This window comes from Megalops cyprinoides, chromosome 1 (assembly GCF_013368585.1).
Source record: "Megalops cyprinoides isolate fMegCyp1 chromosome 1, fMegCyp1.pri, whole genome shotgun sequence".
In the NCBI taxonomy this organism is placed as follows: domain Eukaryota; kingdom Metazoa; phylum Chordata; class Actinopteri; order Elopiformes; family Megalopidae; genus Megalops; species Megalops cyprinoides.
Genome location: NC_050583.1, coordinates 48,658,732 through 48,683,752, shown reverse-complemented (window position 1 = coordinate 48,683,752; position 25,021 = coordinate 48,658,732). Strand labels below are relative to the sequence as shown.

Sequence of the window (25,021 nt, the reverse complement as noted above, 5' to 3'; positions counted from 1 at the left end):
TGTAGTGCAGTGTCCTGCAAGCGTGCGTGTGATGGGTGTCCCACCCAGTCAGAACACAAGCAGCCCTCACATGTCTGCCCTCTGGCCACTGAAGTGCCACATCCCTTTATCTTTGGGAAGGCTGGATGGAGCACCATTAGCAGGCCAGAACAGGAGCACCACTCCGCTGTGATGCTGCGGTGTTCACTGGAATTTGGGTGTTAGGAATTCAGTCCTCCGGCGCATTGGTTTGGGCTTGGCTTTGAAGGAGAAACACAGCAAGGTTTCTTGTGTGCTGTACTGTATATGCATTGTTGTTATATGTGGTCTTAGTCTGTTTTCAGATTGCGCTATTACTTTGTAGGTAAAACACCTGAACAGTGTTTGGAAAAGCATTTTTTATTATACCCGCTTGTGAAAATGCAGCCTGCGTTTTGTGAAATCATTCGTCCGCTCGCTTGAGAGTGAGTGAATGAAAGTACTGACGGGTTCATTTTCTGTCTGTCTGTCAGAAATAATGGGTTTTCATTTTGAAGATTTCTGAGCCTGTCAGAAAGCCTCCGAAGAGAGGCTCATGTCCTGAGGCAGACCACATTCCTCTCCAGTGTTAAGCAGTAAAAAACAAGACATGCAGAAGCCTGCTTTGATTTCCTCATGTTCAGGCACCGGCTGTGCGGTGTGGGGCATGTCTGTGATCATTCCTTTTTCTGGCTGTGTTTCCTAATGTTATCGGGGTGTTCCTACAATCCCTTAATGCTGAGAGGAATCTCGGTAAGACCAGAGCAATTCTGAGCAAACTCCTGCAACAGAAGAGTCATATTACCTCCGCTGTAAGGTAACACTCCTCTTCCTGCTCCTGTAACAGCACCGTCCTGTTCCCTCCTCAGTCCTCCCAGGGTGTCGTGGTGCCACCAGGTATTTATGTGTGTGTGTGTGTGTGTTACTGGATGAGCATGAGTTGAAACCGTGACAGGCTGTGTGCATGTGTGTGCGTGTGTGTGCATGTTTGTGTGCTAGAAGGTGAGGAGGCTGGCAGTGAACTCTAAGCCCACAGTGCAGCCTGTGCTGTTTGCCTGTGTTGGAGGAAGCGCATGTTAATAACAGCCCTGTCTGCTCTGGGGCACAGCCCTGCCAGCCCCGCAGACACACGCATTACAGTGGGCAGGCCGCAGACTCCCCGCAGACCCCCCCTGCCCCCCGGGTACCGGAGGGGGTGTGGCCTCTGCAGAGGGGGCGGAGAGGAGGATGATGCTGGCTCTGTCTGTTGTGTCATCACCCCTCCTCCTCCTCAGATGGCCAAACATCTGTCTGCCGCTGTAAGAGCATTAACTGTGTGCGGTGTGTGTGCATGTGCGTGTGCGTGAGTTTGCGTGTGTATGCATGAGCCTGTGTGTGTGTGTGTGAGAGCATGCATATACACCATTTTAATCTGCCAGACTTCACAGCACCCCCCTGAGATCTGCCACTGCTGAAGGGAGGGGGGAGGGGGTTAGGGGTGGATGAAGCTCAAAGGAGCATTGCCTGTATCTCTTTCACACTGACACAGTTGGGATGTGCAAGGCTGCACAGGGTGGCATTGCTGGACTGATCCTCCCTGCTCTCTGGCATTGAGCAGACTTTCTCATGTAGAGTGACTTACGTAAAATACGTAAGAAAAACGTTTTTTGCATGTTATCCATTTATATAGCTGGATAGTTACTCAGGCAATTCTGGGTTAAGTACCTTGGCCCAACATACAGCAGCAGCTGCCCAGCAGTGAATTGAACTGGCAACCTTTTGGCTACAAGCCACCAGTTTGCGGTGGGTGTTACAGAGCTCTGTGTGCTCACTGTGCCGCTGGGAGGGAAGAGGACCACAGAGATGGTACAAACTCAGTCACTAAGGGTGAGATAATGTCAACTGCTCCCAGATTACAGTGAAGGATGTACCATGCACTTTCACACTGACTCTCATGCCCACTAGCACACGCACTCAGACACGCACACACACACACACACACACACACACACTTACAAAATCTATATAGAAAGGTTTGTCTAAGAGCACACACAGCTCCAAACCCAACACAATGTTGGCTACCCTTCTACGGCATTGCTCTGCTGAGGCTGGGGCTCCTCTTGCAGTAAAATTCACTGGAGCAAACAGGAGAGGTTCCCTTTGGTCTTAGTGACCAGGGCTGTCAGTGTCCTGCTCCATCAATCCAGAATACGCTGGGACCCTCTGCCTGCCCTCTCTCTGGCTCTGACTAAGCAATCCCAGAAGGCCAAGCAGCCAGGCTGTCCCAGACAGACTCATTTACCAGTCAAGGCCTGATGCCAAGCCTGGACCCTGGACTGAATGCCATGAACAGGTTGCCAGGATTCACCTGTATATACCCCTCACTGCACCAGGAGCCAGGCAGAGAGTTTCCTGCACTGCCATTTTGGCTCTGTCTCAGGGATGTCGCCTGGGCACTGATGGGTTTGAACTGAATTGCGTGCCACGTACTGTAATGAAAATTACATCTGATTTCTCTGCTCGGTTCACCCAAACTCCGACTCCCTTGCTTGCACTGAGACAGCTCGTAGTGACGACTGAAGGTTCTCCTGCCCCTGTTAGTCCAGCCAATCACGTCACTTCAAAACGCAGTGTCAGAGCGTACAGTTCTTGTTCCTGTGCACTGTCCTTCACAGCCTGGCCCTGTTTTGCGTGACGGAGCAGAGAGACTGTTAGCTGAATGTTTTCACCCGGCTGTCTGTAGGTGTCCTTCCTCTTCCCCTGTCCGTCCTGCTGCTGTAGGAGAAGTGTGCCAGATGTGTGTTGGACACCTCTGAGATGTATCGACGAAGGTAGTGCATGTGGCGTTGTGTAAATAATTTGGGCCCCCCCACCCCCACCCCTCACGAGGCAAGCGGTGCCAATCTCTGTGCCACCACCGTCTCCCTCAGTTTGGGGTGTTTTTTGGAGTGCCATGCTCCCCTTGCCAGCGCGGGCGCGAGACGGATCGCTTTTCTAATGAGGCGCCGTTTTTAATCCTCAAATATTTATCTTTGGATGATGATGGAGGACTATCTCTCCCTCAGCTCTTTCGCTCTGGTGAAGATAAAGTCCCCAGCAGTTAAAAAGAGGCTTTTTCCTCCCCACTTCAGAGACCCGCTCCCGGTCACGCTCGCTATCACCCAATTAATTTTACAAAGGCCTGAGAAACGTCGCCCGGCAAGGACTCTGTCCTGCAAGGCCGACCCTGTGACACCGACACTCTCCGAACATAACAGCAGTCACCATCGCCCTCACACTGCCATTTAATCTAAGGTTTTTGTGGGTTATCGAGTTTTTCCAGGATGGCTCCGAACTATGGCTTGTTTGAGTCGTGTTCAACTGGTTGTGTGAGGGCATGGCCTCAAAGTGAGGGGCTCTTTTGGTGAGAGGGTGGGGAGGGAGTGTGGTTGAGAGATCACAGCCGTCGGGCCGAGGAAGATGAGAGAGAGCCAGAGGAACGCTGGAGGAATCTGAAGAAGCCTTTGTTGTTTGTTTGCGTGTTTGATGTTGTTCTGTGCTGTTTTCTTTTGAAACGGGAAGTAGGGAAAATAAAGTAATGATAAAAGCAGAGAACTGCATATCAGCAAAGCTAATAATCATATTTTCGCGTGGAGAGAGGGAGGGATGGGGGCTGGTAACACAGGCTCTGTGTGAATGATAAGTTCATCCTCGCTAAATCCATTGAAGTCTCGCTATGACAGAAAAAGAAACTCTCTGAAGTTCGTTTAGTTTGAGGAAACCTGGTTTGAACCTCATTTTGGCTGCTGGCTTTTGCGGCCACGCCTCCCTCCCGCAGGTGGTGGAGAATGGCCTTTTTGGGGTGACAGAGACATTTAAATCAGGGCTGAGCTTTTCCTGTGCCGTGATGTACTTAAAAGGTTCAAACTCCATTTTATAATGTAGGTGAAGTTTGTTCAAATACAGAAACAACTTTTACTGCATATGCTAAAAGACCTGAATGTACTTTAGCTAGTACAAAGTCTAATTTTATTTAAATAGATGTTTATAGAAGGGCTGCAACACGTGTGATCTAAAATCCAGCTGCCACTTTGCAGCCTACCTCAGCTTATATCACAGTCCTGACCCAGAGTTCGAGACCCACTGGTTTATAGATTACAGACACAAGTGTACGGCAAAGTCAGGACCCCTTAAATTTGCTTGTGCTCCACTGGGCAGTAGGCAGAACCAGGACCAGAAAGTTGCTGGGTTGATTCCCAGGCGGGCCACTGCTGGTGCTCTTCCCTTGAACGAGGCTCGAAGCCTGAATACCTTGTGGAAATCCAGCTGCATAAATGAATGGGAATGTGCTGAATGAAACGTGTCCTGAGGTCCCCCTCACCAAGGTCAGCTGTTGAGCAGGTTAATAACGGTGATCATGGCCAAACCGATGAAGACGTCTTGATGGCCAGTATTCTTTGAGTGTGTCACGTGGTGGGGGTTGGGAGGGTGGAGTGGTGTGGTGTGGTTTGGTGGTCAGCATTTAGCTAATCAGGTTGGTGACCTCATGGTCAGCAGCGGTGTTGGACTCTTTTGTCTTTGCAGGAGCGCAGACCTTAATCTCCTGCAGCTGTCAGGTGCATGGAATGCTAAAAGCATTCATTGTTACCCATTTTCTCTTTAAATTTGGTGTGGGACGGGGGTTGTGAGGAGGTTTGTGTGGAGTGCAAACCTCCAACAAAGCCACAAATCAAGAGCGCAGTCCCCACATTCAGTTATTAAACCCTCCAGCCCATAATAAGCGAATGTTTTCCCCCGGCACAGGACCTTTCAGGGTGATAGCAAGGCACTTAATGTTGGCAATTCCTGTTGTGACTCAGGAACAGGTCCACATCTCTCCTGTCTGTCTGGCTGTCTGAAGTCAGGAGCCACCTGGCCTAGACCAGTGTATATCTGACCATCTCACCCCACCTGCTGGCGAGCATGTGGTACTGCACAGAGTTCATCCCATTCTACGAGCCCAGAATTTGAGTCAAACAGCAAAGAGAAAACACACAATCCCCTTTTACAGAACATCTTTTAGCTGGATGTATATGGATTTCAAATATGTAAAAACCCATTGTAAACATAAATAGTTGTAGATGTAGCATTCAGCTTGTTTGCATTTTTCTATAAGAATAGCATTGAAAATTCATGGTCATGCCCTTGATATTGAGAGTGAACATTTTCTTAACATATCATCTTTACTCTTTCTTTTACAGGCTCGTTTGAGATCAGAAGTCAAGGTAAGACATTTGTGTCTGTGGCTCTGTAATGTATGATCTGAAGGACCTATTGTGTTATCAACTTGGTATGAGCCATTAGTATTTCCATTTGAAATTTCAAATTGTACAGTGACGTGTGTTGGTAGTAGAGAGTGGTAATTAAGGACACACACACACACACGCAGGCAAACCCATACAAGTAAGTATCACAGCTCAAGATAAATGTGAATATTTCTCTACTACAGTAAGCCACAGCATGTTAAATACAAGAAACTGACAGCTGCCAGGACTGTGGTTGTACCAGATTTCTCTCTAGTTTAGTCTTGGAAAGAAATCAGATTGTTGGTTAAAGTCAACTGAAAATGAATCCATGTATGCTGTGTGGGTTTCCTCTGGGAACACTGCATTGCAGAGTTCAGCGAATGTAATGGAAATTGGGGTGTGAGACCTACAAGTTGAAGTTGGAGCTGACAGACTTTAGCCACTCACAAATAAGATTCTTAACTGGCAAAATGTATACATTAGATATAAGATAAGCTTACAGCCTTTGTTTTCATCAAGTTAAAAAATGTTCTGCTCAGTTTCTTTTAAAAACAAATACATGTAAGTCTCGTAGGAGATCCGGGAATGCTGAAAGAATCCCCCAGTCAGAACTCCTATGTTGAAGAGAACTGTTCCTGCAGTTCCCAGTTGTGCAGAACACATCGATGTCGTCTGGGCTCACCTTCCCTTGACTCTGTCAGACGGGAGGTGGTCCAGACCGACGGCTGTCTATTAATAACCCGCGTCTTACTCGAGGTCAGAGGATCAGCTGTTCTGGAGCGGTGACGCACCGTTCAGTCCGCGGCGCGGTGTTCAGTGTTCCTGTGCAGCTCACGTTACAGCGCGGAGGTGTTTTTGGGGCGGTCATCAGCTGCCCTGCGTGGGGTGCAGGAACGGGGGCGCAGGATTTTGTGATGAAGCAGCTCGTCTGTGTGCTGAAGTCCTCAGGCTGTCAGGAGTCTGCATCTCCGTTGATATTAAATTGCAATAATCTTTGGCTCCCAGTGTAAATTATCTGAGTAAATGAATGCTGCCTCTTTCCTCCTCAAGCGCTGTATGAACCTGGAGCTCTTTCTGGGTAAAGGATGACTCACCCGAAAAGCGACCTGCTTTCTCTCACACACACAGGGGACTTACTGGCACTCACACACTTTCAGGGAAGACAATGATGCTAGTGGCCTGTTATTCTGAGCAGAATTGCAAGGTTCTGTTTGTGTGTGTGCGTGTGTGAGTGTGTGTTTGTGTGTGCGTGTGCATGCGCGTGCACGTGTCTGTATGTGTGTGTGTGTGTGTGTGTGTGTGTGTGTGCGCGCATGTGCGTCCGTCAGCTCACCCACCTGTAGAGAGGTATTACCTTCAGTGCCAGGCGTAGGAGGTGCAGGCTTCTCCCACTGCGGGTGTTTATAACCTGGCTGTGTGGAGGAAAGCCTGTTAGCTCCTGTGCCTGTGCTCCTCCTAAAGAGCGCCATACTGGGGTCAATAGGGGTCAGAGACTTCCCCAACAGAAACAAGCAGCTGTGTGTGTGTGGGTGTGGTGTGTGTGTCTGTGAGTGTGCATGTCCCTTTTTAAGTTGGTGAGAGGAAGGAATCACTCCTACACCCAAATTTCAGAATCTCTCACCGGATTCATAGGTTTAACTTGTAAACCAAAGTGAAGCTCGTGTATTTTTAAACAGTTACTATGTTTGGAAAAGATGTGAAATATTGAATTGTTAATCACATCACACACCAAAAAAAAACCTCACATATATCCACTTTTTCCAGTAGTCACACCTGTAAGATTATCCCTCTGGAGGTCTGGGAGGGTGGTGGAGGCTATTTTGGGAGCTCTGGGGGAAAAAGTAGGAAGACACACAGATAGGAGGTGTGGCCATTGCTTGATTGCTGCATTGATGGCCAGCGGAGAGGGAGGGAGGGGGAGAGACAGAGGTGTTGATCCTCGCAGAGCCAGGTTTGTGTCTCAGTGATTTTCTCATCGCAGTGTTTGTGCAGGTGGTGAGACTGAAAGTCAGGCCATTCATGGGTCAGGTGACTGACAGGGTGGTCTGCAGTACCTTAACCTAACCCCCCCCCCCCCCCCCCCATTTTCCCCCTCTCTCCCCTCCGCTCCCCAGGTGGGTGACCTTCTCCCTCCCCAAGTAATGACCAGGCCGAGAGGCGCTTGGCGGACAGTATTCAGAGAGTACTGGTGCTGAAGACACTGTGACCCTCCCAGTGCCATTGAACAGGGAGGAAGAGCCAGAGCGTGGGAGTGAGAGAGAGACAGGAAGGACGGGTGCTCAGCGGAGACAGAGGGAGAGCAGCAAGCCCCGCCTTTGAGGGAGGGACCGCAAGGGAGGAGGGAAGGGGGCAGAGCACCAGACGTTTCCCGGGCGATGGGGGCCATGGTCACCTAATTCTAATGGCTGTCCGGAAGCACAGCTCAGTGCTAGTGTCTGCCATTCAACCTGCCTCTTCCTCCTCCTCCTCCTCCTCCTCCTCCTCTTCCTCCTCTTTCTCCTCCTCCTCCTCCTCCCCCGTCTCCGCTCGCCACCTCACCCTCGGCCCCGCCCCCGCCCCGCCCTCCCTCGCTCCGCCATGGCGGGCGTGAGGAAGCTGGGGTGGAGCGTGCGGCACCTGGAGCTCCACCGGCTGGTCCTTGCGCTCATCGCCTTCTGCCTGCTCTCCATGGCCCTGCTGGCCTACTACGTCAGCGGTGGCCCCAAAATCAAGGAGGCGCCCCCGCTGCCCTACGGCGAGTGCGGGGCGCCATCCGCTGCGGGGCCTCAGAGGGCCCTCCTCTTCCCGGCCGTGGGGCCCGGCCGCCGCGTCACCAAGCCCGTGGACAACTTGCGCACGGACCCCGTGGTGCTGGTGTTTGTGGAGAGCCTCTACTCCCAGCTGGGCCAGGAGATCGTGGCCATCCTGGAGTCCAGCCGCTTCAGATACCGCACCGAGATCGCCCCCGGCAGGGGCGACATGCCCACCCTGGCCGGGCGGGACCGCGGCCGCTACGCCCTCGTCATCTATGAGAACATCCTCAAGTATGTCAATCTGGACGCCTGGAACCGTGACCTGCTGGACAAGTACTGCCTGGAGTACGGCGTGGGCGTGGTGGGCTTCTTCAAGGCCAACGAGAACTCGCTGCTGAGCGCTCAGCTCAAGGGCTTCCCCCTCTTGCTGCACTCAAACCTGGCGCTGCGGGATTACCGGATCAACCCGGCGGCGCCGCTCCTGTACATCACCCGCCCGAACCTCCCGGACCCGGGCCCCCTGCCTGGCGACGACTGGACCGTCTTCCAGTCCAACCACAGCACCTACGAGCCCGTGCTGCTGGCCAGCACCCAGTCCTCCGAGTCGCCGTCCCACGCCGGCCAGCAGGGGGCGGTGCATGCCACCGTGGTGCAGGACCTGGGCTTGCTGGACGGCATCCAGAGGGTGCTCTTCGGCAACAACCTCTCCTTCTGGCTGCACAAGCTCGTCTTTGTGGACTCCATCGCCTACCTGACGGCCAAGAAGCTCTGCCTGCCACTGGAGCGCCACCTGCTGGTGGACGTGGATGACATCTTTGTGGGCAAGGAGGGTACCCGCATGAAGGTGTCTGACGTGGAGGTGAGTACTCCCCACCCCTGGAGCAAAGGGCCCCCAACAGGTAGGGTAGTGCTTCTCCCTCCCTCTTACACTAGGTCAAAGGAGAGAGCAGAGTCTTAAAGTCTGACACTAATGTCTGGTCGTTTCCTCAGTCAGGCTAAAGAATTTCTAAAGAAAGATAGATTTACAGCTGAAATGATTGAACATAATGTAGTATTTTTGTGTTCTATTCTATTTATTTTTTTAAGGATCGGTTTATCAAGTGAATTGTTGTCAATGCAGGAATCCATATAACTAGATGGTAGCTTTCACAGCTGACGTCTTAAATATTGTACAGCTCCTGGTATACTGCAGTGGATATTCATGACCAATCTCTTGCTCTCATTTGCTGCTTTACTGCTCATCGGTTGGTTACACTTGTATCTCCTTTTTCCTCACAGCGGGCTGAAACCGTTTGTTGAAATCACGTTAACGAGTTTTGAAAAGCAACATTTCAGCGTCTGTGAACCGAAAAGCCCTACTGTAGAGGACTGTCTCTGTATTCGTCTAATCTGCTGTTATTTCTGTAGAATTCGTGTGCCTTCGTTGAGGGAAAGTGAGGCAGCTTTGTAAGGAATCGGTTTAGTTTGGAAGATCAGTGGCTGCCAGAAGGAAGGTCTGCTCTTTAGTGCACACAGTAAACCCTCTCCTTCTGTCCTCCTAGCATTTCAAGTGGAGGTCTATTTGCATCATTATCAGTGATATCAGATTGGGCACAAACCCCCCAAAATGTATGAGTCCACTTAACCAGTTTGGAAGATCTAAAAGATGAAAAGATAACAAAATATGGAGATCAATAATTCAAGTGGAATTTGCTTTTTTTTTTTTTTTAATGGAAAATGTCACAAAGTGCTGAATTTAATGCAAAGTGCATATTCCAGAGAGAATAGAAAAAGAAAACCCAGGGTCAGTTGGGGAAAAATTGGAAAGTTATTCCCCTTTCTATCCTTTTGCTCACTAATGCAGGGATTCTTAGCTCACAAAAGGGGAATTGGTCCATCTGGCAACCTTGAGGGCTGCATATATGCGTAGGGTGTTGGATCATGACAAGTTTGGGTGAAAAAAAAAAACCCCTTGGTCAAAAAAATTTGAGCCATCATCTCTAGGTTACAGCTTGTGTGAGAAAAGAAGGTATGGTCAAACGGGTCATTAACGACCCTCAACCCAACATGATTTCCCATGATGCCTTTCTCAGAGGTGCCTCAAGCTGTCTTGTTAGCTGAGCATGTTTTGGCTGTAATGGCTTCATCTTCGGCTGCAGATGTTAATTAGTATATTAAAACTGGCTCACGGTTTCTTAATTAAATCAAAGTTTGAAATGACTACATTAGTCACTTCACCTTCCTGAAAGTGCAACAGCTTCACGCTCCGCTGGGCAGAAACTCTAACCAGCGATCGCTGATGCAGTCAAAGCACATCCCTGCTGATCATCTCCTGCCAGATGCATTTAGGAGAAGTAGGAACATTTAACATAAATAATTGGAGAATTAATAGGCTTTTTGTGTTATAAGGGCACCTTTTGAAAGGAGGTCAGCTCACAGTGCACTGAGGTTAACATGATTCCCCGAGGGATGGTCCTGGTTGAGTCACTCTCTCTTGGGGGGGGAGATGGGGTTTACTTGAGTCAGTCAGGAGTGAGTTTGACCAGTTTTGTTTTATTTAATTTAGTGCTTCTGGTGCCAGCTATATGAGATTCATGTAAGACGTCCTCCATGGATGTCAATTTTACTATTATTGTTGTTGTTGCTGTGTACTTGATTCAAGACTGAAGATCGATACAGACATGAAGGGATAATACAGGTCATGTTTTTTGTCCCTGTTCCCTTTTCCCATATCTCTTAGAGAGGAAATTTGTACATAAATTTGTACATCTGCTCTGAAATATAATTGCTGTCATTGTGTGTGAAACCTCTGAACAAGACAGTGAACAAGACGGTGAAATAATGTTGTTGTAGAACCACTGGGTGTGCACTGGCGGTAGTGTGATGTAGTGGTGTGAGAGCAGAACTGTGGGGTTGCAGGGTTGATTCCCTGTTGGCGCACAGCCATTGAGACATTAACAAGTGCAACCTACCTGAGTGTATGCTACATATCCATCTCTATGAACGGATGAACAGTAGAATTAAGTTATGTAAGTCCCACAGGATAACGGCATCAGGTAAGCAGATACGTTTGATCATAATAAGAACAATAATAACAATTATAGTAATGATTTTGTGGTGTTCTGGAGTACAGGACCGCTTTGTTGTTGTGCATTACATTATTATCATTTAGCAGACCCTCTAATCCAGAGCAACTTACGCAGGTTACAGCTTTACATGTTATCCATTTATACATGTATTTATATTTACTGAGGCAAATCTGGGTTAAGTACCTTGCCCAAAGGTACAGCAGCAGTGCCTGAACAGGGAATTGAACCAACCACCTTCTGATTATGACCTCTGCTCCTTACCATTATGCCACACTGCTGCCCCAAAAATGTACCATCAAAAACACGGACGGGGTGCAGAATCTGCGTGTTTCTGCAGCTGTGTGCTAAAACTGTCCCGGCACAGGCCCAGCACGATCAGAGCTGGCGTTAGTGTTTCTTTCCTACTTCTGGCCACTTTCATTCCTCACATCTGCACATCAGCAGTTATTTGCAGTTTAGCAGTGTTGCAGGCATATATCAAACCCCAGAATATTGAGTTTCTTCCTCAAGGCTGAAGTAAGGAGTACTTTTGAAAGAGAAAACCTATGGAATCTGAGACCTTGAAAGACTGTGCTAGTCATTACCCACAGGCACCAGGCAGACCATAAATACTGAATGCTACAAGTTCCTGTGTACATCTTCAGCAGTTACACTGGTCTGGGGTCAGCTGTGATGTTTCATGTTGAAATGTATCACTGAGGTTGTAATTCCTATGTGGCTCAGCAGTTTACTAGCTCTGTAGTGCCACCTAGAGGCCACGTTCACCGCATTTGGAATGCGCATGGACTGCATTTTAAACTGGGTGATGGATATTGGGGAGTAGTTTTGTGTAAAATTATATATTTAAGCACATTTTACTGGTTTAGTTTTCATCTTGAAGATATTTGATATTGAAGATATAAGAAGCCCTTGCACCAAGTCAAGGAGAAAATTTCAAGAAAATTAATTAAAACAATAGCTTGTTATCTCCCCCAGAAAATTAAGTTAATTGAAAAAAGTGCCTCTTATTAATTTCTTCAATTTTTCTGATGACAACAGATGTCCTGCTCAATTGCTGTTATTGAGATGCATTTAAATGAAAAGGATTAAGTCTTTAATTCTGGAGTGGTTTCCGGTGGTTTATGCAGTGGCAGGAAGGGACTGAGAGTGAGGGGGGAGAGGAAAAGAGAGGGGCTTTGACTGAATTAAACTGACCTCTTAGGCAAAGCCATTCCTTCCAGTCTTTGGACAGGTGCTTTCAGCAGGATTGTAGATGGAATGTGATTGGCATGTTGGGTTTTGTTTGATGAATTCACAAGTTTACTGTGTTGAATTTTTTTTTCCAGGCCTTGCTCAACACGCAGAACAAACTGCGAGCTCTGGTTCCCAATTTCACCTTTAACTTGGGTTTCTCTGGAAAGTTCTACTACACAGGTAAGATGTTAGCGACTGTGTTCCAGACTGAAAAGTTCCTTCGGTCATGGTTTTGGTTGGCATGTTGTTGAAGCCAAACTGGGAAACATTCGACCCAAGTCAATTTTATTGTTTTGCAAAATTCCCCCAATAGTGGATATGTCAGATAACATCTCCTTTAGGAAGCTGCTGAATGTAAAATGAATGCATTTATTGTAGTGTGCAGTAGGTTTCAGTGACAGGTGGGTGCTGTGGTGCTGTGTTTAATTGGGATGTGTGGGGTATTGTGCTGTGAAAGGTGTTTGATGTGGGGTATTTTGTTGTGAGAAGTGTTTGGTGGGATACTATGTTGTAATGGGTGTTTGGTGGGGGATGTTGTGTTGAGATGAGTGTTTGGTTTGGGCTGTTGTGTTGAGATGAGTGTTTGGTATGGGCTGTTGTGTTGAGATGAGTGTTTGGTGTGGGATGTTGTGTTGAGATGAGTGTTTGGTGTGGGATGTTGTGTTGAGATGAGTATTTGGTGTGGGATGTTGTGTTGAGATGAGTGTTTGGTGTGGGCTGTTGTGTTGAGATGAGTGTTTGGTGTGGGATGTTGTGTTGAGATGAGTGTTTGGTGTGGGATGTTGTGTTGAGATGAGTGTTTGTTGTGGGCTGTTGTGTTCAGATGAGTGTTTGGTGTGGGCTGTTGTGTTGAGATGGGAATGCAGGGTATGGCGTTGTGATGGGTATGACGCTGTGACGGGTATGACGCTGTGACGGGTATGACGCTGTGACGGGTATGACGCTGTGACAGGTATGACGTTGTGACGGGTATGACGCTGTGATGGGTATGGCAGTGTGACGGGTATGGCAGTGTGACGGGTATCCCGTTGTGACGGGTATGAGGTTGTGACACTCTCAGGGACAGACGAGGAGGACCGGGGTGACGACATGCTGCTGCGGCACAGGAAGGAGTTCTGGTGGTTCCCCCACATGTGGAGCCACATGCAGCCGCACCTCTTCCACAACGTCACCGTGCTGGCAGAGCAGATGCGGCTCAACATGCTCTTCGCTCAGGTGAGGGGGTCACACAGGTACAGGTGAGGGGGGTCACACAGGTACAGGTGAGGGGGTCACACAGGTACAGGTGAGAGAGTCACACAGGTAGAGGTGAGGGGGTCACACAGGTACAGGTGAGAGAGTCACACAGGTAGAGGTGAGGGGGGGATCCAGTCTCATCCCCCTTCCCACCTGTCATCCATTGGTCTGTGCTGTGCCTGTCGTCTTTGGCTTATGATCCAACCAATCGCTTCCCTGGCTAGCAACCTAAAGATGAATTAATTTTTAATTTGATAATAGCAGTAAAGTATGAGTCAGTTTACAACATGGAAGTGAAATTACTGTAGCACCTTAATGGTGTCAGGAGTGGGATGGCTGGCCATGAGGCCATCAGAGGCGTGCCCAGTGTGTGATCCGTACAAGGGACCCCCAGGTTCGGTTGACCCCGGTGTGTGAGGGGCCCCATAGATGGGTGAAGCACGGTGTGAGGGACCCAGAGATGGGTGAAGCACCAGTGAGTTGGGCACCCTGGGATGGGAGAAGTACGGTGGGGGATGGGCGAGGGCTGCCTTGGTGCGTGAAGCATGTGGGCGCACTTCCCGAAGGGGAGGGCAGTGTGACGGAGTGCCGTCAGTATGGTTGAGTATGCGCTCTGACTGCCATACCAACGAGCCTGGCTCTTTGGCGTCGTGGTCAAAGTTGCAAGTTTGGAACCCCATAGACTCGGTTTTGAGGCCGGGTGGGGTGACTGCTCTCACCCTTCGCTACAAAAGGCTGATTAAAGGACTTGAATTTCTGTAAAATGATCCTGAAGTGGAGCAAGATTTGAGAAGACAGCAGACAGACTGACTGAGAGACTGCTGGCACAGAGCTGTGGGTGGCACTGCCAGGGGTGGGTGGGATACCTTAGATTGGGGGCTCTGTTATTTTAGTATTTAGCCATGATCAGCAAGGGTTTGTGCTCGCTCTCACTCCCCCTTCCTCCTCTTCCCCCTTTTCCTCCTGCTCTTTGCAGGAGCACGGCATCCCCACTGATATGGGGTACGCGGTGGCGCCCCACCACTCGGGGGTGTACCCTGTGCACAGCCAGCTGTACGAGGCCTGGAAGTCGGTGTGGGGGATCAAGGTGACCAGCACGGAGGAGTACCCCCACCTGAGGCCTGCCCGGTACCGCCGTGGCTTCATCCACAACGGCATCCAGGTGAGACGCACCTGCTTGCAACGCCCACCCCGCCCCTGACCCCGAACACCTGTCCCCCTGCCAGAACCAAGCAGAACCAGAACCCTGAACCAGGCAGAACCCAAACCATGAACCAAGCAGAACCAGTACTGTGAAGCTAAAACAGAAACACAAGTCATGAAACAGAATGGTGACATTAGCCCGCTGAAGTTCAAGAGCTTTTTAGAGTCATAAAATATCCATTAGCTTGACAGCACTATCCGAGCTGTCCAGCCCCCTCTGCCAGTGTTTAAACTCTCCATTTGGTGAAGTGGTAGAACGAGGGGTTTTGCCATCCTGGCTCCACTGAACACTGAGAAAGAGGCATTGCCCATCACTGCATAGCTGTTACAAGCTGAATGTCTAAGGCTGAGTTTGGCTTCTCCTGTACAATGTATGAGTTTGATTTTTTTTCCCCCTCTGCCTCCCTGTGTGTGTGTGTGTGTGTGTGTGTGTGCGCGTGTGTGTGCATGCGTGTATGTGTGTATGTGTGTATGCATACATGTGTATGTGTGTGCCTGTGTCTCTGTCTCCTGCAGGTTTTGCCCAGGCAGACATGTGGTCTCTTCACTCACACCATCTTCTATAATGAGTACCCAGGGGGCTCCAGGGAGCTGGACAAGAGCATCCGTGGGGGGGAGCTGTTCCTGACTGTACTGCTTAACCCTGTGAGACTGCACCTCCCCATTAATACATCTCCCTTTTAACGCCTGACTAAACCTCTCTTTTAAAGTATACTACACCTGACCTCTGATACATTTCCCTTTAACACCTAACTGTACTTCCCCTTTAATACACCTCCCCTTTAAAGCAGAGTGCATCTTTCTTCTTTAATCCATCCACATGCAACTACAAGTCACCTTTAAATCACCTCCCTTATAACACACGTAGCTTTATCATGACCACACCTAACTTTAAGCACCTGCGTATATCTCACCATAAATACACCTTCCCTTTAATCCACAGCTCTGCTATTTTCACATGATCTGACCCGACTGTTAATTCCTTCCTCTGTTACACCTTGCTTTTAGAGTACACCTTACCTTTATTAAAGAGGTCATTCATTAACAAAACTATTAATGACAGCTGTGAGTTTCTGTACTGTGTGGCCAATAGTTTTCAGAATGAAGACAATGCTCTCTACTGTCAAATGTGCAAGAGGATCGCTGTCCCCACACTGGTGTTCATCAGGGAACAGGACACACCTCTACCTGTACCCAAACTCTCTCCTCGCCCCCTCTTACCTGCCCTGTACTCGGCTCCTACCTGCAGGTCAGCATCTTCATGACTCACCTGTCCAACTACGGGAACGACCGGCTGGGCCTGTACACCTTCGAGTCGCTAGTGAGGTTTGTGCAGTGCTGGACCAACCTGCGCCTGCACACCCTGCCCCCAGTGCAGCTGGCAGAGAAGTACTTCCAGATCTTCCCCGAGGAGAGGGACCCCTTGTGGCAGGTGGGTGGAACAACACCACCATTTAAGCTCTGCCATCCTGCCATGAATTTTTTAAGTTTGTAAACTTGCTCTCGAAGCATAGTTCAGATGAGATATTATTTGATGTGCTGACAGATCAGACTAGCTTATTCTAGTATAAAATGTATTTGGAAATTATATTTTCCAAATTCACCAGCCTCTGAGGGCTGTTCACCAGCCTCTGAGGTCTAAGTGTTTTCCCTCAGAGACAGGTGATTACCACTGCATAAATGTCTACATGATGTGCATCTACATAATTACCTTGTAGATAGTATTAACTGTAAAATAATAATAGTATTAAAATCCATACATAGTGTCAAGCAACGAGACTGAAGTTGTGTCCATGCTGTTGGGTCATGTTCTCAACACAATCACTAGTGGTCAGATGTAATGAAATGTTTGGCTCCGATTGGTAGGTCATGAGGTGAGTGGGCAGAGTGTCAGATGGCTTGCTCAGACTGTGTCTAAAACCCTCTCTGCTCCCCGATTTAGAACCCCTGTCATGACAAGAGACACAAAGACATCTGGTCCAAGGAGAAGACCTGTGATAGGCTGCCCAAGTTCCTTGTGATTGGTCCACAAAAGACAGGTGAGGCCACACCTCCAAAGATTCTCCCAGCACAGGGGAAATGATAGCCTGGCCAGATTCCTTTTGACTAAATGTCACATCACCATCACTTTTTTGGAGGATGCATACTATCAAGGAAGATAGACAGGGACAGATGCTCTGAATGGAATCCCAGGTTTCTTTCCATGTGAACTGTTGCATCAGTTAGTACCCTGCTAATTATTAGTACTCTGCTGCAATGCTGGTGAAAATGTCACAGATTGAGAAAATTCTATGGGATTTTTGAGCACCGCGGCCTCTGTCGCCCCGCTCAGGTACCACGGCCCTGCACGCCTTCCTGACCCTTCACCCCGCCATCACCAGCAGCTTCCCCAGCCCCGTCACCTTCGAGGAGGTGCAGTTCTTCAACGGTCCCAACTACCAACGCGGCATTGACTGGTAACCACCCCTCCTCACTGCACCCCATACCCCCCGCACCCCACCGTTGGCATTCAGGCCACACCCTTCATCACTGGAAGGAGCGGGAGGGGGCGTGGGTCAGGTTCAATTGCTCGTCGCCTGCCCTGGGGCTGTGTCAGTCGGAGATTGATGGCACTCCAGTGCGCAGACTGTTAAGTGTTTAATACAGAGCCGCAGCACAGTGACCCCAGCCTTGCCCTGAACGCGTAATGAATTTGTAATGCAGAATGTGGGAACTCTGGAGCCACAGCAAAGCGCTGTGCATGCGAGTGAAAGAGAGAGGTGTCACGCTCATCTATAATGCATGGGGTATGTAATCTGCGTTGGACTCAGTCAGTGACCGGATTCTCTGAAACAGGGGGCTACACTTCCCCATTCAGCGATACTTGTACATAGGGTGGCAGTGTAGCGTAGTGGTAAGGAGCAGCACTTGTAACCGAAAGGTTGCCGGTGCGATTTGCTGCTGGGGCGCTGCTGCTGTACAGTTGGCCAAGGTACTTAACCCAGAATTCCCTCAGTAAATATCCAGCTGTATAAATGGATAACATGTAAAAAAAACTGTAACCTATGTAAATTGCTCTGGATAAGAGCATCTGCTAAATGCCAATAATGTAATGTAATCTGAAGGCAGTGGATTAAGATCCTCTCCCCTCCCCCCCTTTCCTCCTTCTTGCTCGCCCCCAAAATCTTTTTTCCCTTCCCTTGTTCCTTTTGCCCTCTGTTGCCCCCCCCCCCCCCCCCCATTGTCACTGTGCAGGTATATGGATTTCTTCCCCTTCCCCTCCAACGCCAGCACAGACTTCATGTTTGAGAAAAGTGCCAACTACTTCGACACGGAGGTGACCCCCAAGAGAGCGGCCGCCCTGCTGCCCAGGGCCAAGATCCTGGCCGTGCTCATAAACCCTGCGGATCGGGCGTACTCTTGGTACCAGGTGTGTGCATGTGCGCACGCGTGAGTGTGTTGTGTGTGTGTGTGTGTGTGTTGCATCAAATCCATATCAGTGCCTCCTAAATGTACTATTCTGCCAATTAGAAGTGGGTTTAAAGTGTGTGAACTTTCACTTTAAGCAAGCTCACACATGGCTCCCCAGCTAAGATGTGCAGAAGCTTATAATTGTTGTGGATTTTCAGATGAGCTTTCAGAAGGGAAAGCATTTAATTCAATTCAGACAAGTCTGTCTTGATCAGTCTGTCTCACTGTTTTCTCTCTCACTCTTCTGTTCATCTCTCCCTCTCTCTCTCTCTCTATCTCTCTGCAGCACCAGCGGGCGCACCAGGACCCGGCGGCCCTAAACTACACCTTCCACCAGGTGGTGACAGCGGGAGCGTCCTCGCCCCCGGAGGTGCTGTACCTGCGCCGCCGCTGCCTGGGCCCCGGGGCCTACGCCGCTCACCTAGAGCGCTGGCTGCGCCACTACCAGCCCAGCCAGGTACCCTGCCCCCTCCCACAATCCCTCTCTCTGCCCCCTCTCTTCCTACCACAATCCTTCTGTCTGCCTACTTCTCCCACAACCCCCTTCTCTGACCTCTCTCTCCCTCCAACAATCCTCCTGTCTGCCCTTTCTCTCCCACAACGCACTTCTCTGACCTTTGTCCCCCACAATCCCACATTTCCACGACCCCTCAGCCTGTCCCCTTTACAACCTCCCCAGTGTCTGTGTGTCATATCTCCTAATAATGTGGGAAGTTAGGGCTCTCTCCCCTTCCAAATCTCTCTCATCTGATCTGCTGTAGGAGAGTTATGGATATCATTTAATTGCCTTATTTGCCTCATAAACCAGCATACTGTCAATTTATATAGCCTCACCGTTGAGTGAAGGACCTCTCAGGGACCTCTAGCAGGTGTGTCTTAGCTGTGAATTGAAACCAGCTCCTAAAGCAAACACACCAGTCAGCCCACTCTTTGAACCTCCTAAGACACTGTCTAAGCTGAGACCCGCATGTGAGTGTGAGTATGTGTGAGTACATGCTAGTGAGTCATGACCTTTGGCCCCATGTCTAGCTCCTGGTAGTAGACGGGGTCTTGCTGCGCTCCAACCCTGCAGTGGTGATGGAGGGAGTCCAGAAGTTTTTGGGGGTCACGCCCCTCTATAACTACACCCAAGCGCTGACGTGAGTACCACACCTTTCAGGCATTTAAATGATGAACTGTGTCTGTCTGTCTCTGTGTCCCTGTGCGTCTTCTCTCTGTGTGTCTGTGTCTCTGCATCTCTGTTCATCTCTCCGTCTGTCTGCCTGCATGCTTTTGCCTCTGTCTGTGTATCTGTATGTCTGCGTCTGTCTGCATGCATGTGCTTTTGTTATGTATGTGTGTTATCCCTCTGTGTCTGTGTATTTGTGTGCATGTGTCTGTGTGGATGTATGTGTGTGTTTCTGTGCAGTTACGTGTGTCTCTAAATCTGTGTGTGCGTGTGTGGAGCTGTACAGAGGGGAAGCTCACAGTTCCATGGCCGGCCACACGCTCTTGAACCCGGTGCTCTCTCTCCTGTGTTTCAGGTATGATGACAGCAAGGGCTTCTGGTGCCAGAAGGTGGATGGAGGTCGCTCCAAGTGCCTGGGAAAGAGCAAAGGGAGGAAGTACCCCGACATGACACCAGAGGTACTGTCTGTGACCTCTGACCCCTGCCTGACCACCGTTTGACCTCCCACAGGGTCATGCTGCAGAAAGTAGATGTCTCTTGCCATTTCTGTCTCTCTGAGTGGTGTAGGGTACTGAAGCAGATGGTATCAGGGGTGGGTCTGATGTCTGTGCTGAGGGAGCAAGTGCAGGGCAAGGGCAGGGTGTTTTCAAAGGCATTCTGTATGATACGGTACGCTGATCAGCGGCCGTAGGAATGTGACCCTCACAGTGAGCAGTTCAACAGGAGACACTGTGAGTTCCGCACGCTAAAACCCTTTCTGCTGTTTCCTCATATAACTGCGTGTGGAAAGTGTGGAACTCCAGGTGAGTTTTAATGACCCGTTGTGGGAGTAGCAGACAGTTGAGCTGCGTGTTGTGTAATCTGGGCTTTGGGAGGAGCAAGGCACATTGGTGCCCCCTGCTGACCTCTGCCGGTATGTGCTGGTACAGCAGTGTGCTGTGATGGTAAAGAGTAGGGCTCGTAACTGAAAGGTTGCTGGTTCAATTCCCCACTGGGGCACTGCTGCTGTACCCTTGGGTAAGGTACTTAATCCAGGATTGCCTCAGTAAATATCCATCTGAAAAATATAACATGTGTAAGCTTCTGCTAAATGACGCTAATGTAATGTACTGTATGTTTCAGACACGGTCCTTCCTGACAGAGCACTTCAGGGAGCACAACATGGACCTGCTGAGGCTCCTGAACCGGCTGGGCCAGACGCTGCCCGGCTGGCTGCGGGAGGAGCTACAGAGCAGCCGCTGGAGCTGAAAGCGGGCCGGAAACCAGGCGGAGCCACGCAGGGCGGGGCCAGGGCCAAGCGGGGCCGAGGACCTGGCCTGGCCCACAGCCCAGGGGAAAGGGGGCAGGTGGAGAGAGAAGGCGGAGTCAGGTCTCTCCCATGCGGCTCCAGGAAGTCACCGTGGAGGAGCAGGGAGGGGTGGGCGGGCGACCAGCTGGTCAGGCCAAAAGAAGGACCCCCCTCTTCAGCCCCGTGTGGAACTGGAGCAAGGGCTTCTGGGAAGGGGAAAGCAGCCGATCTACAAGGAGGGCTTGGATGGTGGAGTTCCCAGCGCAAGAAGAGCCTGCACATTTCTGTCCTGGGGGTGGAGCTGAAATGTTGTGTGATCATCAATGACTTACTGATTTCAACCAATCAAGGCGTTACATTCTGGAGAGTAGTGAATTCTGATTTGTCCAAATGAGTCAACCATTGACAGCATATGATGAGCTCCACCCATATACATTGCTTATGAGGCCCATCTTGCCCATCAGTAATGGTCCATCGTAATTGGATGGTCATCAACCTCTTAAAAAAGCCAGCCAATCAGAGACTGGGTGGACCACACATGCATGGATAGTGGTAACTGGGGACATCAGTACCTTTTCCTTATTTTCTGAGGGAGCGTAAAACAATGTACGTTTCTACAGTCCTGTTTATGCTGAGAGTGGGAGGGGCTGCAGTCGCTCGACAGTAATGCAGGAGAGGAAGAGGAAGGGCAGGAGAGGAAGAGGAAGGGCAGTTCTCCTGGGCTGGTGGGTTTCCCTCCTCAGATTTGTTCCATGAGTACTGGATGAGAGGAGGACAATCAGGGAGAAACTGGCAACACACACACACACACACACTCGCACGCACGTACATACTCATGCACCCACACACACTCGCATGCATGTACATACTCATGCACACACACACACACACACTCGCATGCAAGTACATACTCATGCACCGACACACACACACACACACACACAGCCAACCCAGTCGATACACAGTAACACAATAAGCAAATATCTACACACAAGCAACATACACATACACCAACACACACATAGACAAGCAGCACACACGCACAAACATATACACACACACCTGAGCTGTTGTAAGCTAACAAAGCTTTGGAGTATGGACACTTTAAGGTCTTAGGAGACAGATGAACTTGATGGATGTGAAATTTCACCCTGTCCTTAATTACATGTCTTTGTTTTTTCTAAAAATGGCCCTTAAAAAACCAACAAAAATGACCCCTACCAGCTCAGTATTGTCTCCAATAAAGGCGCAGTGATGTTGGAATAGCTGGGTGTCCTTTCCTTATTAGAATGCCGGAAATTGGATCACAAAAGGTTTGCTGCTGGAATTGCTGTAATTAGTCATATCAAGTGTTCAGTGTCAGTAGCTCTACAAAAAAGGTCTTCCATCGGACTCTCGATCTAAAAGCCCTGCTATTCAAGAAGGCAAATCCTCCTGTGTGTTCGAGTGACTGGCTGCTTTAGACTTCGCTGCAGCTGGGTATTAATCGGCACTTTGCTCACACCTGGGGTTCACTGGCAGACATAGGATATCCCATCATGCATTTCATCCAGGAAGCAACTGAAGACTGAAGGACCAGTCTTTGACATGACACTCCAGGTAGGTGGTGGCAACAGGACAACAGGAGGCGCCTTCAGCTGGGGGGAGGGAGGTGGGAGTGATTTTTAAAAAATTTTTATCATCCTTCATTTGGAACATTACTCAGTGTGTGAAGCAGTTTGAAAGTCACGTCTGTGTTCATTAATCACAAAAAGTGGTTCAGCGCACACCTTCACATCCATTACCTTTGGAGGAAAGGTGGCCTTTAAGAACACTGCTCTGCATTCGGACAGTGAAGCCCTGCCACTGATGGCCTTACACTAGAGAACCAAGCCTCACGAAATGGGCTGGAAAGCAGAAGATGAAGTGTGTAAATACCTGTTTCTGCCAGGTGTGATGGGTCACAGCCTGCATGAAATACATCAGTAGAAACACAGTATGTAAATAATGTGTAATGTGTGCCAATATGTACAACACCCACCCCCCCCCCCCCCCGCCCCCATTTTCCAGATTAGTACGGTTTCATGCAAAAATCCTTTAAAGTGTACAATTTACAATATCAAACACTTCCTAAATATAAATTTGATATGACAGAGAGAGCTGTCTCAGCTGTGAGTGTAACAATGGCTGTAGTTATTTGGCTTCTCACTGTGTGGGCGATGGAGACTAGTCTGGTGTATTGCCTCGTCAGTTTGATGTGGGATTATGACACACTTGAAAAGTAGGGGGTGCTGGTCTCACAGCTGCAAGTTGAGACATCTTTGAAAGGACTGTCGACAGACAACGTTGAATGGTCATTTTTATTAAATAGCTTCTGATCAAGTCTCAATAATAACAAAGCTATGATGAAGACCTACTCACATTCAAACACTTGATAGTTTTAAATTCCTGGTTTATTGTTATGATCATGCAAAGTCCAGCATCCAATTTAAAACTCAAGAGTATATTTATATGTAGCCCCATAATATACTGTTACAATGCAATAAATTTACTAGGAAGGATGGGAACATATCAAGCTAAGGCTTTTTTGTTTTTTTTTTCTTTAAATTTGATACATCACTTTATTAATAACCGAGATAGAGCAGTTTTCCGTTTTTTTACTTCAAAGATGCAGCTAACATAGATTCTCGGTTTTTATCAAGTAAACACAGACAGTGAAAAATATTTACCAGAAAGTAGACATGCATATTTCCTCCTTCTGTAAAACTGCATATATTGTCATATTCCTCTTAAATCATGTGGCTTTTAAGTATCAAGTTTCTTTTGTTAGTTTTATATGTTCATCAGGGGTTCCTGAAGTCCAATCTGGGGATGGAGAACCATTCTGAATGTTCAGTTCTTTTCGCAATTAGTGTGTTCCCCCCCACCCCCACCCCCACCCCCACCCCACCTCGTCCCCCCTCCCTTGTTGCTTGTATGTCTGATTGCTGAAGTAAACTGCTTTGTACTTTCTCTTCATTCACATAAAATATCACCTGGCTGCACACACACTATGAGTCAGCTCGGCCAGGCAAAGCAGCCAGTTTCCACAGCACAAGTCAAAAACTACTTCCAAAAGAATAATAAAATAAAATGAAAAGATCACAGGTAACACTACACGACTACGCTTCATGATGGAGGTGACACAGTGGTGTGGTGCTGATATGTTACACGATGCAACAAGTGCGTTATGCGGTACGGTGCGCGGTGTGTTAATGCAGAGTGCGAGGACAAGCAGGGCCCCGGTCAGACAGCCTCCACGTCATCTACATAAAAACAGATTTGAGCTTTTACTCTGGTGGCGTATCAGTCCCTCTGAGAACGAGATTCTCTGCATGCCCACTGTCCTTCACCTAGGTTATCACAGGGATATGTTTACAGAGAACTCTGTGTGTGTGTGTGTGTGTGTGTCTTCTTTTTCTGACCATGCTGTAGGGCCTCTCTCTGGTTGCCCCGGTAATGACCCTCGCAAGGTCAGAGCATGCAGGAACACTAAGCCAGGAGTAAAATGAGGGGGTGTGCTTCTCCTGTGTTTACAGTGTGTGTGTGTGTATGCGGTCTCCTACTCCTCAAAGACTACAGACCTGATCTCCATTTTTTCTGTGACTCCACAACTCCAGCAACATTTCAGATTAAAATGACTCCCACAACTCAGAGCCATAACACCACCACTAAGACAACAGTAACGTTAAAAAAAAAAAAATGAGGATGGTGCCAAACAAATGATTGTCCAGGACAACTGTCACTCTCCCTGCAGGACTCCCTCCCTGTCAGGTGGCAGGTGACCATTTTGGTCATGTGACAGATAGCCACACCCACCAGTACTCCCTCTTCTCCCTCCCTCCTGAGCAAGACCAGCATGCCTACACACTGGCCCTGGTCTGAAATCAAGAGAGGTGTAGCCAATGAACAGACCAGAAACAGGACCACAGTGCACCACGGGACCCAATTAACAAACAGATGAACTGATCACTCCCCCAACTCCAAATGCGCTGGGAGATTGGGGACCCTGGCAGACAGCACGGACAGCCTGAAGTTGCAGAAGGTCCACTTGGTGTGGCCATAACAGCATTGAGTCTCGAGTTTGTGCAACAAAAAAAAAATTCCCCCAGTTCAAGTCTGTTATTTTTAAATGAGATGATTGTTTTTGCTGTTCTTGTGATTTAACAATAGAGAGAAAAAACCAAAGGGGGGCATAGCATGGGGGGCAAGGGCATTTTGAGTGTCCGCCTCCTGGGTTCATGGGGACAGGGGTGGGGGGGGAGTTGGGTTAGTAGGGGGTTGAGGGAGGGGCTGTCAGTAGTGTGTTAGGTGGCCTTGTTGGAGGCTGTGCCAGGAGCTGAGAGCCGTTTAACCCCCCCCCAGCAAAGACAGAGACCGATTCT

General features: G+C 49.0%; 1 protein-coding gene and 1 long non-coding RNA gene across 2 annotated transcripts in view; both read left to right on the top strand.

Moving 5' to 3' along the window:
* The window catches only part of LOC118790079, a 58,557-nt gene extending 51,105 nt beyond the window's left edge, over positions 1 to 7,452 (top strand). The window contains exons 4-5 of the long non-coding RNA XR_005005486.1: positions 5,196 to 5,219; positions 7,355 to 7,452. This is a non-coding gene — a long non-coding RNA (uncharacterized LOC118790079). The remainder of the gene's footprint in view (positions 1 to 5,195; positions 5,220 to 7,354) is intronic.
* A 365-nt stretch (positions 7,453 to 7,817) lies between these two features.
* On the top strand, positions 7,818 to 21,478 carry ndst2b (N-deacetylase/N-sulfotransferase (heparan glucosaminyl) 2b). Its single transcript, XM_036542357.1, has 13 exons — positions 7,818 to 8,831; positions 12,366 to 12,453; positions 13,334 to 13,488; positions 14,486 to 14,671; positions 15,229 to 15,357; positions 15,962 to 16,144; positions 16,655 to 16,751; positions 17,045 to 17,168; positions 17,947 to 18,121; positions 18,449 to 18,619; positions 19,192 to 19,301; positions 19,686 to 19,788; positions 20,453 to 21,478. Exons 1-13 carry the CDS (start codon positions 7,818 to 7,820, stop codon positions 20,576 to 20,578), a joined length of 2,661 nt encoding a protein of 886 aa, XP_036398250.1. The 3' UTR covers positions 20,579 to 21,478.
* Positions 21,479 to 25,021: the final 3,543 nt, after the last annotated feature.